The sequence below is a fragment of the Talpa europaea genome (assembly GCF_964194135.1).
Source record: "Talpa europaea genome assembly, chromosome: 8".
Lineage (NCBI taxonomy): Eukaryota > Metazoa > Chordata > Mammalia > Eulipotyphla > Talpidae > Talpa > Talpa europaea.
Genome location: NC_140075.1, coordinates 33757108 through 33776631, shown reverse-complemented (window position 1 = coordinate 33776631; position 19524 = coordinate 33757108). Strand labels below are relative to the sequence as shown.

At 38.3% G+C, this 19524-nt stretch overlaps 1 protein-coding gene across 2 annotated transcripts in view; it reads left to right on the top strand.

The window, feature by feature from the left end:
* Window positions 1-19524, top strand: part of TP53BP1 (tumor protein p53 binding protein 1) — an 83123-nt gene that overhangs the window by 42342 nt on the left and 21257 nt on the right. For both annotated transcript variants that reach the window (XM_084241351.1, XM_084241350.1), the window contains exons 12-16: window positions 4099-4218; window positions 4930-5133; window positions 8280-8337; window positions 10463-10555; window positions 14601-15081. In XM_084241351.1, the coding sequence (XP_084097477.1) occupies window positions 4099-4218; window positions 4930-5133; window positions 8280-8337; window positions 10463-10555; window positions 14601-15081 (956 nt within the window). The remainder of the gene's footprint in view (window positions 1-4098; window positions 4219-4929; window positions 5134-8279; window positions 8338-10462; window positions 10556-14600; window positions 15082-19524) is intronic.

The window sequence follows — 19524 nt, the reverse complement described above, 5'->3', positions numbered from 1 at the left end:
GTAGACATATAGAAGGGTAATCTATGATAATTTGGGAAAGCAAGAAAAGATTTGATAAATAATGTAGGAGAATAATGGAGCAAGATGGAGTCTACCAGCAGGGTCATTCTGTCAAGCCACATACTCCATTAATGAAGTTCCCTGACAGAGACAATCCTAGGCCCATTGTATCAGAGGCTTTGAGATCAGCAGCACCTACAGTCTTGTTCTTCTGCAATTTCACAACATTCCAAGGGAAGCAAATCACAGGATTTGCTGATGCATCGGGGTTCACCAAACACTGTAGAAATAATAAAAACATCTCAGAAATACAAAAGGAAACTTATGTTTCAAGAAAAATCAGATTTATCCAACACTAAGTGGAAAACTTGAAGTTATTGACCATGAGCTGACTTTATAGGAAAGTTGCTTTTGGTTGCAGAAGGAGTGGGGTAGATTTCAGGCTGAAAAAGTAATTGCTAGGCTTTTGTAATCCAGGAATGAGACAGTGAAGATCTGACAAGAGTAGTGGTAGTGCTCCCCATAAAAGACCCACGTTATCCATTTGGGTGTAGTGGTATAGGTGGATCACTGGTATTGATAATTTTTGCTAAATTTTATATCTTGCATTATACAAAGGAAAGCCTGTTACAGAGATAATTTTTCATTATGTTTGTATATAATATTATGGTTTGTCTCATAGATAGGTCTGCTTAAAGATTTAATATTATTGCTCTCAAACATAATGCAACCAGTTATTTCCCCAACAAAAAAGGTTTATTTGGAAACAGCAATAAAAACGCAGTTTGGGAACTGCAGTCTGATGGTGAGACAATTGTGCACTTGCCCAGATCATAAGCCTTCAGAGGGGCTTCGTCTGGGCACAGAGGACCCCTTCTTCCTCCTTTCTGCTGGTGGGGGTGGGGGGATGCATCACTCCCACAGAGATGCAAAGCAGTTTGGGTCTTGTAATTTCTGATTGCATACAGATGTGAACTCTCCCCTTAACCTGTCAACCTTATTTAAGTAGGTTTCCTGTATATTAATTTTCACAGTACACGTTTTCAAAGATCTCGGTAGTCAGTCATAATGTGAGGGAGGATGTCAGAGCAGTGCAGGTGATTGTGTTACTGGGAAGAACCCGGAGGGAATGAGGATGACTTGTTTGAGTCTCACTTGTATGGTTAAGAATATAGGACAAGATCCAAAAACAGATACACAAACTAGAAAGAAAAGAATATGAAAAGAATTATTTACATACGGAGTGAGAAAAGGGAGAGCTAAGAGAGAGAAGTTACCCGCTAGCATATGGTCAGCTAACACCTACCCATAGATAGCATCCAGTGAACAGAGACCAGGGAACAATTGGAGGCCAACCAAATAGGAAAAAAAAAAGAGCGACCTGTCTGTGCTTCATTTTTCAAAAGTCCACTTCCTAGCTCTGCTCTGTCCCTGGTTTCCAGCAGCTTCTCTTCAGAATGTCAAGGGGTGGGAGTTCCAAACTCCACCTTTTATTACTGCATAGTTGGCTATAAGTAGTGTCACCCATTGGTTTGGAAGTAGTTGTTCTTACATTAGTTCCAGAAATGAAAATTCTGTAAAATATCTCTTTGGAATATATGAAGCTTTTTGATACGTTGTTTTTAGTTTATTTTTCTCTTAAGTATTTTAATAACCTAAATGCTTTTCAAGGCACTGCCAGAGAATGGAATGCTTAATCTACCTGACCCATTTCTCTTATTTATAATTGAAGTGGAAGTCTTTGCCATTTAGGTGTGATGCTGGGAGTCTCCATTCACACTTTAGCGTTCCTCTAGCTGAGTATATGTACTTTTCCTTTATTTTAAAGTCCATATCATTTTCTTTTTCATCCCTTCAGGTTACTAATTCATTTTCTCTTCTATGTAGATATGAGATGGTTTTTGTTGTTTTGTGATTTTTGAAGGAAAAAAGTATCAAAATGCTTGATATTAAAGATAATAAAGGATAGAAATGGAGTGGAAAAAGATGAAAGAAGAAAAATGTGGCATACAATAGTCCCCCTTTACCGGCGGTTTCGCTTTCGAGTTTCAGTTACGACAGTCAACCAAGGTCTGAAAATATATGTACAATATGATATTTTTGAGAGACCACATTTACATAACTTTTCTTACAGTATATTGTTGTAATTGTTTTATTATTATTGTTATTAATCTTATACTGTGCCTAATTTATAAACTTTAGCATAGATGTGTGTATAGAAGAAAGTAGTATATATAATATATAGGGCTCAGTACTGAGGTTTCAGGCATTCTTTGGTGGTCTTGGAACTTTTCACCCCAGGGTTAAGGAGGGGGTGGCTACTGTAATATTTGGTTTTCATCTAGTTACTGGCACAGAGTTCCTAAAACCTAATAATTTCCTAAGTGATAGAAAAACCTTTGTTTTTAAACTCTAATAATCACTCTTAAGTTTATGCTAATGAGGGTAGGAATCCCTCTGGATCCCTTAGCCTCAGGATGGGGCAGTTCACTGGAAAGTTAAAGTGATTAAACGGTTGGAACTTTCAGCCCCACCCACAAACTACAGGAAAGGGAGGGGCTGGAGATTAAAGCCTTATAAATACTTTTGAAAACTAGATGTGCTTCCTGATTGGTAAATAAGTCTGAGGGTACCCAGTTTCACTAGGACTGAAACTCCTGCTGTCAGAACTGCCCTTTTGGACCTCACCCCAGGTACCTGCTTCATCTGTGTCCTTTACAATATCTTTGATAATGAATTGGTAAACTGAACTCTGAGTTCTGTGAGGGATTCTGGCAAATTGATCATATCTGAGGGAGGAGTTTGTGGGAACCTCTGATATATAGGCAGTTGCTCAGAAGCACAGGTAATACTTGATCTTGTGAATGGTGACTAAAGTAGGGCCAGACCTGTGGGACCAAACCTTTAACTTGTTGTAATTTCCAGGTAAATATGTCAGGATTGAGTTAAGTTTGTAGGATACACGGTATCTGCTGGGAATTGGAATTGTTTGGTAGTGTTGGAAAACAAACTATTTTCACAAGGTATAATAATTGGGTATGCTAGACTATTTGGAGCCATTTCAGGAAAATAATTGCAAATTTCCTTTATTAGCTTTAAAAGGAGCAGTGGCACAAATTTTTTTCCTTCAAATTTGGTCATTTTATTAAAATATTTAGGAAATCAGAAAATGTGATTTTGGCGCTTTGCTAATTCTGATTAGCAAAAGCTTGAAACTGAGGCCTAGTTAAAAAAATTTTACATCTTGACAGACGTTTTATGTTTGTATTAATTTAATGATAACTAAAATGTGTACACTCAGATGCCCATAAATGCAAAGTTTATCATGTGCAGAGATGTAGATATGGCTCCATCCTGCTTCCTTCCTCAGTCTCTTCTGCAGCTTCTCCTCTTCCTGCTCAGCTCCACCTCCCTTGGGTGGGGCAGGGAACCTCCCCCTTTCCTGGGGACCACCCTGTTGCATTACTACTGTGGGTTAGCGTGAATGTTGGTCAATACTGCTGAACCAAGAAACCCATAGATTTCTTTGTTATTAATAGAACCAATGAATATGTTCAAGTTCTTTGACTCATGAGAGCCTGTGTCATCTCTTTGAGTAGATGGTAAATTATTAGTGTCAGACTTTGAAGAATCCTACAAACTATAAAGAGGCTATAAATGAATTCCTTGGGTTAGCATTGCAGAAGATTAAATTGTCTAGACTTGAAACTATACAAATTTGTGTCACATGTGTGAACAGTAGCTCCACTTGGAGCTCAGATGTTTCAGTGTTCCTTTGACCCCATGTTCCTCAGGATCTTCAAATTTTGGAATTCCTCTATTTGTCCACTGGTTGTCTCCTTTGTATAAGTTCCTCTTGTTGATGTTCTCTTTGTAAAAAAAAAAAAAAAGGCAGAAAGAATAGTGGGAAGTTGGGCGGCCTGATGAGGACTGGGATTGAGGCAAATTTGGGAGCAAAGGGAAATAATAACTGAAATAGTTCTTGTATTTCTCCTCACTTTGGCTTTTTTAATACTTCTCCTAGGGTTGTCTTTTTGTTTATCATGGTTTTTTTTTTTTTTTTTTTTTGTGTGTGTGTGTGTGTGTGTTTTTTTCCAGAAGCTCCATTTCATTTCACTTTGCCTAAAGAAGGTGATGTTATTCCACCATTGACAGGTGCAACTCCACCTCTTATAGGGCACCTAAAATTGGAGCCCAAAAGACACAGTACTCCAATTGGTGAGTAAACGTAGTGATGTTTGAAGCAAAATTTTGAGAGTCATGCCAGTGATTCTTTTAGATCTGAGGAATTGAGTCTGCCCAACAGGGTCGATTTTTGTTTTAAAAGACTAAGGCTGTGTTGATTTCATGAGTTAACTCCCAGGAGGAGTTGACCAGTGATGAAAAAAGGTGGAAGGATGGAAGAGACTTTTCATAAGTATCCCATTAATTCCAAGGCAGTAGAATCTGATTGCTAACCAATGATACAGAACTGTTTTATAAGAGAAGTATAGCAGGTAGGGAAGAAGTACTGTTTATTCAGCACTTTGGCTAATGAGTCTGCTGCTTGACAGGGTAAGAAAACTTAGATCCTCCTTCCCTGAAGCAGCCAGTAGTCTTCTACATTAACCTGTTTGTTTTCTCTAGTCAGTGCTGGGAGGTAACAATCATGCCGTCTGGAGTCTCCTGCTACCTATGCCTGATGCTGGCAGATGTGGGTTGGCTGAGGGCTCATGCAGCATCCTTTGTCCAGATGCAGAAGTGGAACTGAATCCTGTTGCTCCTCTTAAGACCAGGTGTCAATACTAGTGTGTAGTTGTTACTGTGACAGGATCTATCCTAGGAACCCCCTCCAATCCTGCAGAGTATGGAGCCAAACAGACAAATGACTTTTTTTCATGTTTGTATTTTAGTTTTCTATCTTTCTTCCTCCTGCCTCCCTTCTTTCAGGTACTAGCAATTATCCAGAAAGCACCATAGCAGCCAGTGATGTTATGTCTGAAAGCATGGTGGAGACCAATGATCCCGTAATTGAGAATGAAAAAGGAGATTCTGGGGCTACTCCAGAAACAGATGATAAATTGTGTCTAAGAATGAAACTGGTTAGTCCTGAGACCGAGACAAGTGAAGAGTCTTTGCAATTTAGCCTGGAAAGTAAGTTTTATTTTATGGCATTCTTGGGTAATTAGTAGCTCCAGATCATTTGGAAAGTATTGTCTTTCTTCTAATTATAATGATTTTTTATTTTGTAATTATGAATGTATTTGTATAGTCTTATTCTCAGAGTTAAATCTTTTGGCCAGTCTCTATCATGTTATTGAAGATGCTTCATTTATGATCTTTGTGTTGCTGCTCTGTATTAAACCTGTGTCTCGTTGAAGTAATTGGCTTCCATGTTCAGAAACAGTCTATCTAGGAAAAGGTAGAAATTTAGAATTGTGGATTCATGTTGTAGATTTGTGTTGCCTATTTCTCCCATTAATTTTGGTTGGTGTGGGTATAGAGAGAGGATACAGGGGTGTGGCTACAGAGTAGGGACCAGATTCCAAAAGGCCTTTATATCACGCTGAAAGGCTGAAGAATTTTAGGCAAGCGAAAAATAGAATCAGATTGCTTTTTCAAAAGTGTCAGCTGAGCGTTTTTAAAACTTTGTGTATCTTATATTACGCATTTCCTGTTCTCCTGCCTGACAAACTCCTAATCAGTCTTTTCATCAGGAAGCAGAACCATTGCTAGTAGAGATGGAGATGAAGGGGTCAATTAGAGAGGTGAATAGTCAGTAGATAGAGAGCCTTGGGACCACTCGAATATGCAGAGTGGATGGGTTGGGAGGTAACTTTATGTCTACTATATTGTCTCATTTAAAGTTGATATCCTTATTTCCATTTTATTGATGAGAAAATAAACTAAGAGGTTTTCAAGTTCAGTGACTCACAATAAATGGTGAGAGGTTGAATTGGAGTTTGAATCAGATATCTGTCTGATTTCAAAGCTAATAATTTTTCCACTAGGTAGTTTGTAAATGCTTTTTAATGGAGTTAAAAGAGGTAGAAGTCTTTAAAAAAAAAAAAGAGAGCGATTGTAAAGGGAAGAATATTCAAAGAAGAAGAATTGGGAGAGTAGGAAGCCGTGGAAACCTATGGACGAGAGAATTTCCGGAAGAAAGCACCGTCAGACACCGGGAAATCTAGTAAGACACCTGAAAAATGTACACTGGATTTGGCAATTAGGATTTATTTGACTCTTTAACAACAACTATTTTAGTCTAATGGTTTGGGTGGCAGGTATACTGAAGGTGATTGGAGGAGTGATGAGGAGGAAAATAGCAAACATAATCCAGTTTTCAGAAGTTTGTGAGAAAATATGACAAGTTAGAAGGTGATACAGCATTGAAGGAGGTTTTTTGTTATTAGGCTGAAAGAGACCTAACAGGTTTATGGACTAAAAGGAGATCTTGGCAGCTGGGTGGGGAGATTAAAAACAAAGGAATAGGGGAAAGAGTTGATAGATCATGCCTCTGAGGGAATTAGGTGGTGATGCTTTCAAAGATCATGGATAGAGTATATGTAGACTTGAATAGGACAGACACTTGATTCTTAAAGAACAAAGTAATTTTAACTAATATTTTTGAATATTTCTTATATGCCAGACATTTTACATGTACAGCTCCTTAAATTTCGTAACCTGTGAAGTAGATCCTATTATCCTCATTTTACAGATGAGGAAACTGAGGCATAGGAAGGTCAAATGCCTTCCTTAGCATGACACAGTAAGTGTAGTAGCCTGAGTTTAAGTATTTCCAAGAATTGGATGTCCAAATCCAGTTTACAGTGCTAGTCTGATTCTCAGTGCTTAATGATTTGAATCCTAGAACCTCAAGAGCAATTAATGTATTACATGTTTCCCCCAATGGGGGCTTATCAAGAGAGTACTTGGTAGTCTTTTTTTTTTTTTAAAGATTTATTTATTTATTTACACAAGCACTGGGTACAGTCAGAAGCGCGGGAGGGTGAGAAAATTCACCAGAGCCAGAGCGGGGAGCAGAGCAGGCAGAAGGACCCAAGTACACTGCTGAGGGGAGCAGCGGGCGGCAGGAGAGGTCTGCGCGCCATGTGGGACCCTCCTCCGGTGGCCGGGGAGCAGCCAGGGATCCAGCTGGGGATTGAACCGGTGCTGCAGAGGCTGCGGGGCAGCTTCGCAACCCAGCGCTCAACCGCTGCGCCACCGGGGAGGCCCATACTTGGTAGTCTTGAAGTTACATTTGGGAAGATCTTAAATAGAACTAAAATGTCACACATCAGTACACATTACTACTTTTCTTAATGCTAACAACACAGTTTTGGGCTCTGTACTCACAGCTGTACTCATTTATTCCTCATTTAAACCGTATCTGTAAGGTTGGTCCTATTTTATCTCTATCTTATAGGTGAGGAAATAGATTCAGAAAATGAAGGCGTTTACTCCCAGGTTGTTCTACTAAATGCTGTTGCCACAGCCTGAGCCAGGTTTCCATTTTAGATCCAGGCTCTAACCACTAAACTGCAGCTGCCTCCTTGATAGACTGTTTAGACAAATACTGGGTTGTGTATATTTTAGAAATGTTTAAAGTATTTTTTACTGTCTCTAAGGTTGGAATGAATGATAAATCAGCTCATTTTAGTCCTTGACATTGGTGACATTGCTGAAAATACAGAATTCTTTCAAGTGTCACCCTTAATTCTTTGCAACAGATTCTTGAAAATGTGTATTATTTTTCAAAGATTTGCCCCTAACAGGTACTTTGGCAGGTAAGAATTCTATCACTGAACCACTCATGCTCTTACAGGCACTTTGGGAAGAACTTTAGTACTTTCTATGTGTGGATGCTCTTAAAACTGTACACTATTGAAAATTTCTGTGTCAGTTGAAGACTCCTGCATAATTTATTAAAGTTTTTTTTTTGATTGACTTTAAATTTGTTCTAAAATTATGATTTTGGGGGGTATTACTACATAATATTTTTTCTTATATGAGAAGAGATTTGAGATTCAGGAGAAAACATTTTCATTTTTTAATGTTTAGTCATTTATCATTTGTATTTTGGGGCAAACTACATTATCTTCTGTAGGAAATCTGAAAATTGATTTGTCAAAGTGAAAAAAATCTGTACCATTAAATTATAAGAAATCTTTCAATGTTTGATAATTACCCGCTTTTATTTGCTGCAAATACTAGTTAGCAGATTTTTAGAAAGGTTTTTAGGTGTGATACTAAAATTCTGTTTCTGTTTCCTTTCTCTCTTTGCTTTTGTTTTTATTCAGAGCCTACAATTGGTGAAAGAAAAAATGGATCTACTGCTGTTGCTGAGGCTGTTGCCAGGTAACCAGAGCTGGTTGCTATTTAGAGGAGGTTGATATATAAGGCCACTGGTAATGAGGGAAAGATGATTTATCAAGAGAGGAAAATGCTTAAAATGTAACTCCAGCATAAAGGATTCAGCAATGTGTTGAATTTAAAGTAGGCTTTCTTATTAGTGCTTTAAGTCTAATAAAGCCTTTGCTATACTTAGAACAAAGATAACTTAGAGGTGTTTCCCTTTCTCTTTTGTTCATCTGGGAGTGCCCTTTTTTCTTTTTCTGTTGATGAGACTGAGATTGCGGTTGCTTTTGGTGAGGAAATAGAAGGTTTAGCAGGAGGTAGCCTTAGACTTTGTTTCTTTCTTTTTTTTTTTTTGTGGGACCCTCACCTGTGCAACCCAGCGCTCAACCAGGGGAGGCCCCTAGACTTTGTTTCTTTTGAGATTCCCTGCTCAGTCACAACCTTGGGCCATTTTTTTCTGCTTGAAATTAACTAAGGTGTGGAATTTTTGCTTTGTCATGAATGCTGTAATGCTTTGAGAATGAGTATGACCCCATCTTGAGGTTTTCCTGGTTAAACTTTGCCATCTGGTGGCTGTGAGAGTAGAAATGTATCATTTCTTGCAAGTCATCCAGCATGAAACTACTAGCAGCAGTTGGTGAATAAGTAAAGCAGGCTAGATGCAAGAGTGTGAGATGTTGAGGACAATGGCTACCTGAAGGTGTGTCCCATTTAAAAGAGGGTTAGCTGCCGCTAGTCATCTCTAGCTGATGGTTACTATGTGAGAATGCACATTGTTGGCAAAGTTTAATCTTTAAAAAAAGAAATTTGGAATTTTAAAAATAAAACTTCTGCTTGGTAAGTCAAATAAGACATTCCTATGGACTAAATCTGACTCCCAGTTGCAAGTTTCTGACCCTTGTCAGAATACTTTGTATTTAGCTATAATCTTATAGAGATGAATTTTTCTCTGAGCTCTTGCATATTTAACCTGAAAGATAAAGTACCTTGGTGTCCTTGCTCAGTTGAAGACTCTTTAATTATATACAATTTGTATTACAAAAGAAGAAAATGAAATTTACACTTGATCTGTTTGACTTTAACAGAATTGTTATACCAGATACAACTTGTTATTAGTCTGTACAAGTGGCTGTAAGAACAGAATGTGCTGTCGAAGCTGGTGAACCCTTTGGCAGAATGTGGGGATGGAAAAATAAGGGGAAAAGATTAAAAAAAAATTGTATATGAGAATCTAGATCGTAAAACCTTGGATTCTTTCCCCATTGTCATTAGGCTCATCATAAAATATCATTTAAAATAAACTTTTAGAATATTTTAAGTGATCTCAGGGTTTAGGTGATACAGTAACACCGTTCTAAGTGTTGTCTGTAACTGGACTCTGTTCACATTACTTGCTGTCATCTTATTTCTCGGACAGTTCATTTGGAGAGTTTCAAGCATATACAAAGGTAGAGAGAATAGTATTTTAATGAACCATGTCAAAAATTACCAACTCATGGCCAGTCTTGATTGATTTATCAATACTTCAGGTATTCTCCTTGCCACCGTTTCAAGAATTATGTAATTTTCTGTATATATTTCATTGCCATCTCTCTAAGATAAGAATGCATGATTTGAACTTAACCACAGTCATAGTTCAAAAAATTGCAGATTCCTTAATGCCATCAAACATTCAATATCCACATTTCTCTGATTGCCTCATAACTGTTTTTTCAACTGTTTGAACTAAAATCCAAACAAGATGTACACATTACATTTGATTGATATATCTTCTAAGTTAAATCTCTTTTACTCAATTAGGGACCTTCCCCTCTTTTTTTCTTTTTGCAATCTGTAGAATAAACTGATTGTTTGTCCTATAGACTTCCTGCATTCTGGATTTTGCGAATTTCAGATTTATAATATTTACTATAATCCAGCAACCATACTTATGAATCATCCTTGAGTGTCTTTTTATTATGCTAATTTGAAATCGGTATGAAGAATTGCATTTTGGTATAAAGTGGTTTGAAATACGGAGTGCAGAGAAAGGACTTCATTCCCCCTTTTGCCTAAAAGGATAATCTCCACAAGTACTGTTCGTTTCAAAACTAACATGGTATATCGCTTTAATTTATTACCTTAGTCCTCCGAAGACCTTGTCTGTGTTTAGCTGTGTCTGTGAAACCCAGCGAGAGGAGGAGGCTCAAAGTCAGGATCCCCCCTCTGTACCCATCAGGCAAGCATTATTTTATGATACCTTTTGTGTTAGATTCATTCTCAAAAAGTTTGATATCAAGCCTAATATGTATTTTGTTTTGTGAACTTGCTTTTTTATCTGAGGGACTGTGATGTATTCTAGATGGATTTATAAATGAGATGTAAAGAGAAATTTTAGTAAATATTTTATAAGTCAGATTTTTTTCTTTGCTGGTTCTATCATTCTGAAATGATTGAGTCATCATCAGTCTATGAAAATACATAATTCTGTATTTCTAACATCAGTTTTTTTTAAAAAGATTTATTTTTATTTTTTGGATATAAAAACTGGGGTGCAGGCCACAGATATGGGGGGGTTGAGGGGATTCACCAGAGACAGAGTAGGGAGTAGAACAGGCTGATCTACTAAAATACACTGCTGAGGGGAGAAGCGGGCAAGACAGGAGAGGTCTGCTGTGCCATGTGGATTAGCTCCCTGGCTGGGGATCAAACTCATGCGGTAGTAGCTGGCGATAGCTTGATAGTGCTGAGACTTTAACACCCTATGCCACTAGGGAGACCCCTCTAACATCATTTTTTTGGTTTTGGAAATGTTTGCTGTTAACAGACTTAATTTCCCATAGGGTAAAATCTGAGATTTCCAAAATTAAAATTTATCAGACTTGCTGGAATTAATATTTTCCTTACTCTGTATTCTGTTAGAAGCAGAAAAACAAAGAGTAAGAAGTACCCATTCTCTGTTTAAATAAAGATTGTATTGTTTGGAATATGTGATTTTTATGATCAGCATGAGGAAATAAATAATGGCACTAGAAGTAAGCTTGTTTTTTATTATGATGTGGTATCTTTTGTCTCTAGAATTCAGTGATTTTATAATTAGAGAATATATATGGTAAAGTTTGGTCTGCACAAGTATGTTCCTAATAGCATTATTTGCAGCATGATTGTTCTTTATTGGCAGAAATATTTAGAAGAAATGTCAGTGCTTTATTGGACATTCTGATTATGTGAGTTTATGGTTAGTCTTGGGAGACAGGTAGCTTAAAGTATATTCTTGATTGTCTCAAGAAGAACGTTAGGTGAGTGCCACTTTGTGTGAGTCCATGAGTGGTAATAGTCCAGCAGTTACTGAATTTATCGATGGCATTGTATTGCCTTCCTATTTGTTAGTATAGAGGGGCAAAATGCTGATGATACTGCTTAACAGCTTGATAGAACAATGGTCTGGGAATCCAGCTGAATTTGACTTCAATTGCTCCACCAGAAAGATTTATATTCAGAGCAGAACTTCTACTTTAACAAATTTCTGGGTTTGTTGAATGTGGAATCTATTCTTGCTTATCCAGGCCTTTTCTGCTAAAATTTGCTTTCTTAGCATACATTTCTAAATCTGACATATAGCGACCAGTGTAGTTATGTAACTGGAACTAAGGAAGAAAAAGAGGTGTGGCCCTTACAATTTTATTAGATTTCACTCCTTACAATTTTATTAGATTTCACTTGTTTTCTAAAATTCTTTTCTGATGCTTAGTTTTTTTTTTCCTTTATTATTTTTTTTATTTTTCCTTTTTTTTTCTTGGGGGTATTAATACACATCTTAAAAACCAAGATTTTTCTTGGTTGCTTTATGTCCAAGAATTTATGAACTTTGTTGAGTGGGTCAACACTTTTTATGGTATGTGTTACAATTAAGGCTTTGTTTTTTACCTACTGTTCCATGTTGACTTTAATCAGTGCATCCTGTCAGCCAAAACTATATCCAGTTGACCACTGAACAGCTTGAGGGTTAGTGGTGCCAGTACTCACCACCTGTGTGCCCCTGCAGTTGAAAACCTCCATATAATTTCATAGTCAGCCCTCCTGTATATACATTGGTTCTGCATCTGCTGATTCAGCTGACCAACACCATGATTGATTGAATGCTTGAAGTGCAGAACGTATGGCTGGGGAAAAATTCATGTGTAAGTGGTATGGCACAGTTCACACTCATGGTTGTTCAAGGGTCAGCTGTTTATGAACTAGAGAGAAAATGACTGTAATTTAAATATAAGTCATTTGATGCTAACACATGAATGATAAAGACCAAAATTCTGACAGTTGATAGGATTCTGCTGAATATTGCTAGTGTTGCAATGGAATGGACATCTTTGGTCTTTAAACAGAGGTTCGTTCAGAATTACTCTGATCTTGGGAGCAGCCTGGTATTTGTCAGTTTAGGGAATAAAAAGTCCAATATAAAACCAAGCAAATGAAACTTTATCTAGAAGTTTTACTCTGAATAAACAGGTAAAATATGTAAGCTTGTTTAAGAGTAGGGAACATGGTAATTGAGTTCTTGATTAATCAAGTGCTGTCCCTTTTAGGGTTTGACTCACTTTCATTGTTGTTCAGCTGTTGATGTGTTAGATGTCTTCAGTATTCAAACATGAGTATTCTGTTCATAGAAGATGAATTGAGTTTCCTTGTTTGCTTTGTCTTACACAAATAATATTTATTACCTGCTATGTACCTAGCTAAGTGCTTTATATACACAATCACTTATAAACCCCACCAGAGATTTATACTTACCTGTCTCCTTGTGATCTTACTCTTACCTCCTCTTTATAGACCATATATCCTCATTAACTTGAGGTTCTGACAGGAACAACCAAATGTATACCAGTTCTTTTCATCCAGAACTCTATTCTAGATCCTTTTTTGACCTCCTGTTTTAATAAGCTGAGCTAAACAAGATTGAAACATCAGAAACGTTCCCTTTTCTCTTCCTTCAAGAACCAGACTAGAACAAACCCTGAAGAGTTTGTAATGCTTTCTTTTTTCTGTATACCCAGGTCAGTTCACCTTCTAAGGGTGGGCACTCCTCCCAAGAAGGAGACAGCATTCTCTGTCTCAATGACTGGCTCATTTTCTCTCACCAAACACTTGAAGCAACATGACATGATTTCTAGGGCCATTATCATCCTGGGCGTTACCTCTTGGATATCTCAGATTATGCCTTGTAAAATATGACACCTTAAACTAAAACATATCCCATATGTGGTCTTACCATTGTCAGTTCAGAATGGATTCCTTTTTTGTCTGTATTGTGGCTGTTATACATTAATTATAACCTGAAAATGCATTCTTTGTAATTCACTGACTCATTGCACTTGTAATTTAGTAAAATGTTACAAGTTATGGGTGTTTTCCACATGAATTTGTCACTTGTATAATGAATTTATTTAATTTGAGTATAGATTTTTAGTTAGTTGAGAGATCATTAACTCTCTTGTTCCAAGTACATTATGCACTTATTTTATATTAAACCCTGTGTTAGATGTTTTAAGTGTAAAGACAATAAGACATAATGTCAGACTTTCTGTGTAATCTGCTTAGAGTTAATCTAGGCCTTTTTATTAAGGACATTTCAGAAAGCCCCCAGGCACCTCAGAGTTTCATGGTATCTGATTTGTAGGAGACAGTCTTCAGATGCTTGTGGGATACCTGAACAAATCTCTCTGATAGCCAAATGGGAAGACTAAGGAAGATAAGTAGAAAAGGTCTTGAGAACTGTCTTTAAGGAACCAGTTCATTCTGAAACGGTAGTTGTAGCTACTGCAGTATAGTCAGCAAACTGGGATCTTCCCTCCAACTCTGTCCTTTACAGACAGGACTCCCTCCCACCCCCCTCAAAAAAAAATTTTTTTTTGGTCAAGAGAGCATGACCTGTATCTAGAATGTTAGAATCATTCATAAATCCAAATGAGACATCTTGACCTAATTGAAGTACATTCTTTAGCTACCTTCATTGTCTATGATTTCAACAGTGACTTTCCATCTTTGTTTACCTTATTTTCTTGTGTCAAGTTTTCAAAGTTCATAGCTACTGGTTTATGACTTTTTTTATCATCCTGGTGGAATAGTACTATGTATTATTTTATCACAGTGAAATAATGAGGAACCTCATAAAGTGATTTGCTCAGCCTCCTTCTTCCCCTTGCCACAGTTCCCTCTTGCCACTATACACACATTCACAACACACAGATCCTCACCTGAAATGATTTCTTTGTATGGTTAATTTTCAGGGGGAACTTGCTCCATTTTCCAAGTACTAGAGAAGAGGAGAAGGAAACCTTGGAAGGTGACCAAAGGACCAGACAAAGTCAGCAGTCTGTGAAGCCCAGTAGTCCTGTCAAGGACCCTGCCTTTCCTACCTCCCAGCACATAGCCACAGAGGGACCATCCAGTCCTCAAGGGGAAGTAATGGAGACAGATGTGCTAGAAGGCCAGAAAAAAGGACGGAATACCAATGGGGAAAAACCTAGTAAGGCCTTGATTGAAAGGCCCAGCCAGAATAACATTGGAATTCAGACCATAGAGCATTCCCTGTGGGTCCCAGAAACTGTTTCAGCAGCAACCCAGACTGTAAAGAATGTGTGTGAACAGGGGACCAGCACAGTGGACCAGAACTCTGGAAAACAAGATGCCATAGTTCAGACTGAGAGGGGAAGTGGTGAGAAACCAGTCAGTGCTCCTGGGGATGATACAGAGTCGCTCCATAGCCAGGTGAGAGAATGTATAGAGGCCCTGTTTTTTACTTCCTGGAGTCCGAAAGACTTTAACTTGTGGTACTTCTTCCTACTGATAATTCTTAACTGCTACACAGACCAGTGGATAAAAGATAAATAATTTATCTACAGTAGAGGTAGAGTAGTAAAAAATTATGAGTAGCTGTATTCAATGATAGTTTTCAGGGAAGATGAAATAGTTCTAAGAGCTTGTAAAATAGGTTTCTACTGGAAAAGAAAGCCAGAAATAAAGTCTGGGCCTTATAGTGTCCTTCTGTGGCCAGTCTCTTCCTTCTGCCCATTTTCACCCTCCATTGTAATCATTAGATTATGATTATTATTTTTAAAGATTTATTTATTTATGCATACAAGAGCTGAGGTACTGGCCAGAGATGTAGGGGGTGAGAGGATTCACCAGAGGCAGAGCGGGGAACAGAACAGGCAGACTGACTGAAATCACTGCTGAGGGGAGCAGTGAGCGAGACAGGAGAGGTCTGCTGCACTATGTGGGTTGCTTCCTGGCCGGCTAGGGATTGAACTCATGCTGCAGAGGCTGCGGATTTCTTCATAGGCTGTGCTTAACCCCTTGCGCCACCAGAGGGGCCCAGATTATAATTATTAAAGCTAATTGCTTCTCTACTTCACTGTGGTTCCCAGGAATTGAGAGATTAGAAAGTGAGGAAGGAAAGAGTAGAAGGAAGATGCATAAAGGATAGCCTCTCTAGTATGGCTAACAGAACAATAACAGGAATAGAGAGATGGGGAAAAGTCCCTTCATGACTAGAGACTGCAGCAAGAGGCTAAGAGTAGACATAATGGGTAGGAAAAAGGATTGGAGCTGATGAAAATGAGGCTGGAGGAAGAAAAAGTTCTTGGGAATGGAGTATAGAAGTGTAGGTACTAGTATAGGTAGAATAGGTCAGAGGGTAAGAACGAGTAAAATGTCATCGGGATCCATGGCAGGGAAAATCTGGGTTATTAATAGTGGTGACGTGGCTCCAGTAGGTTATTTTCACTTGGGATTGGCCTAGGAAAGCTTCACTCATGATGGCACTTTTCATTCTGATGGTCCAAGTTGTTTGTTTTTGTAAAAATGTGATGTAGTTCCTGTTTATTGAACACCTGTAGTTTTGTACTCAAGACTCCCATGAGGTTGCTATTAGTCCTTTTTCACAGGTAAAGAAGCCAAGCTGAAGAGAGATTAAGTAACTTGTCCAAGATTTTGCCATTAGTAGGTGGTGGAACTGAAATTTAAACTTGGCACATTTCACTTCAGATCTGTTGGTATTCTTTTCGTTATGTTATGTTGCTTTTCTACTTTTTAAATCATGGCCTTTGTAGTCTTATACTCTGTTTATCCATGCTTCTCCAGGAATTCCAAAAATACTGTTTTTCCAGTCTGAGCTTACCTATTTTCACAGATTCAAAATAGCATGGCCTTTAAGATACAGGGGCTATAGAATATTGGGTTCTGTTGTGCTTTGCTATTTTCACCCTTAATTTTGCATTATGTCAAATAATATTTGGTTTCTCTGCCTTTATGAAAACACTTTAGCTTGATCTTAAAGGTAGCAGTCATGTGGGAACCACTAGATTATATTTTTCCTTTATTTCTTAATATTCTCCCTCTGTAAAATAGGAAATCCCCTGTTCCTATCATCATCAGGCCTAGTTAAGGTACGTAGCACTTGGTCATCATGAGGATTAAGTGAGTAGAGGCATGTAAAGCCCTCAGCATTGAGCGTGACACATATTAAGTTTCAATATATGTTGACTGCTGCTACCACTTATTTTAAATAAGAATAGTACTGGGCCTCCCAGGTGGCGCAGCGGTTGAGCGCTGGGTTGCGAAGCTGCCCGCGGCGCCGGTTCGATCCCCGGCTGCTCCCCGGCCACCGGAGGAGGGTCCCACATGGCGCGCAGACCTCTCCTGCCGCCCGCTGCTCCCCTCAGCAGTGTCCTTCGGTCCTTCTGCCTGCTCTGCTCCCCGCTCTGACTCTGGTGAATTCTCTCACCCTCCCGCGCTTCTGACTGTACCCAGTGCATGTATAAACAAAAACAAAACAAACAAAATAAATAAATAAATAACATGCCTCTATTAAAAAAAAAAAAAATAAGAATAGTACTGCTGTCACCTCCAGAACCACTACTGATAGTCTGACTGCTGCGACATGCAGAGTGAAATAACACATTGAATTGCTGCTGCTAAGAAAAGAAAGGTGTTAGAAAAATATAGATGGTGAATGGGTACAGGTTTCAATTGGGAAAGATGAAAATGTTCTGGAGGTGGGTATGGTGATGCTTGTACAACAGCGTGAGTGTACCTAACATAAAACTGCATGTGTATTTAAAAACAAAGTGGTAATTTTTATGTATAGTTTCCCACAATAAAAATAGATACGGTGGGTACAGGAACAAATTGGAATTAGTGTGCCAGCTTTTGAGGAATGGTTAAGAAATGAGGAAGGCTGTGTGGAAATTTTCCAAGTCTCAGTTGCTTTTATATCCCCTGCAATCTGGGTAGGACTCAGGCTAGTGTTGGGCGAAAAGTATAGGCCACCTACCTTTGACATGCCTTAAATTTTTACTCATTGTATCATGTGGACCTGGAACCAGGTTTTCTGTGGAGGAAAAGCATGGTTTTATTATAGTTTTGTTACCTTTTCTAATAATGACAAAATCCTCAAGTTACGTGCCTTTACAGAAAGCTCTTTTGAACACTATTTAAAGAGAGTAAGCACAGCTTTCTTATCTGCCCCTTTTCCTCTCTCTCCTTGCGTGTTGTCAGACATGGTTATGCAAATGCCTCTTGAAGTGATCATTTGCTGACTGTTGTAATATAGGGATGCTTCTTGGCTACATTTCAGGGACACAAAAAGCACTGAAATCTCTTAGACCCCCAATGATCCAGCTCTGTGTATGCAGGTAGGCGGTCTAGGTTGTTTTCATTCTGATGCAGAAGCACCCTGAGGATTGAGGCGTGACATTTATTAACCAGGGTTATATCTTTGTGGAAGTATTTTAGGAAATTGGTTGAATAAATTTTCATGCTTTTGACTTATTTGCATAGCTAAATATTTCCTCTTTAGTAGATATTTCACCTTTAAGATGGAGTTGGAGTAGGAATTTTTCAGGTAAATTATTGAAAGCTTCAGGTAAATTACTACTGCATTGTCAGGAAACCCAGTATCACCATTATTGGGGAAGTACATATAATTCTTTTGAACAATTTGCGCTCTGTGACGCTCACTGCTTCAAGTAAAATCAGTCTGGCACAAGGGAAGTCAGGTGGGAGAAGGAGCTGCATTTCCTCAGAATTACAGAGCTGTTGGGGTGGTGGGGAGGGCATGGATGTGGATAAAGGTGCCGTAGGTGTTAGGGGGCAATATGTATGTCACAGTCATGAAAATGTAACTACTTAACTGATTATTCTTTATGGCACAACTAGATGGAAAATCCCAGTTTTCTGGTTTTGGACACTAGCTCAGCTCTTTATTTTATTTTTTTTTTATAATAAATTTTATTTTTATATTCCCCATACAATTGCAACCCCCCCATTCTGACCCCAGTCCCTCCCCTCCCGCCCCCCACCCCCCAAAAAGTGTCTCTGGTTCATAGTTTTTTGTTGATTTTGATTTTCACTTTCTTATAGTTATTCATTTTCCTGGTCCCTTATTTAAGTTTTCTAGATTCCTGCTATGAGTGAGACCATCCGGTATTTTTCTTTTTCTTTTTGGCTTATTTCACTGAGCATGATCCCTTCCAATGCCATCCATGTTGCTGCAAATTGCATGTGTTTATCTTTTTTGAATGCTGAGTAATATTCCATGGTATATATGTACCACATCTTCTTGATCCAGTTATCTATTTTTGGGCATTTGGGCTGTTTCCAAAGCTTAGCTATTGTAAACAGTGCTGCTATAAACATAGGGGTGCAGGTGCTCTTTGGAATTGATGTTTCTGTGTCCTTTGGGTAAATACCTAGGAGTGGAATTGCTGGATCATATGGAAGTTCTATGTTTAGTAGGTCCAGAAATCTCCACACAGCTCTCCATAGTGGTTGGACCAGTTTGCACTCCCACCAACAGTGCAGGAGAGTTCCTTTTTCTCCACACCCTCGCCAACATTTGTTGTTGCTAGTTTTTTTAATATGTGCCATTCTCACTGGTGTAAGATGGCATCTCATGGTAGTTTTGATTTGCATTTCCCTGATTACAAGTGATGTTGAACATTTTTTCATATGCCTGTTGGCCATTTGCATTTCCTCTTCAGAGAAGTTTCTTTTTAGCTCTTCTGCCCATTTTTTGACTGGGTTATTTTCTTTGTTGTTGTTGAGTCTCATCAGCTCTTTGCAGATTTTTGTGATCAGTCCTTTATCATTAGTGTTGGGTGCAAAAATGTTCTCCCAGTCAGTGGGGTTTCTCTTTGTTTTTGTTATTGT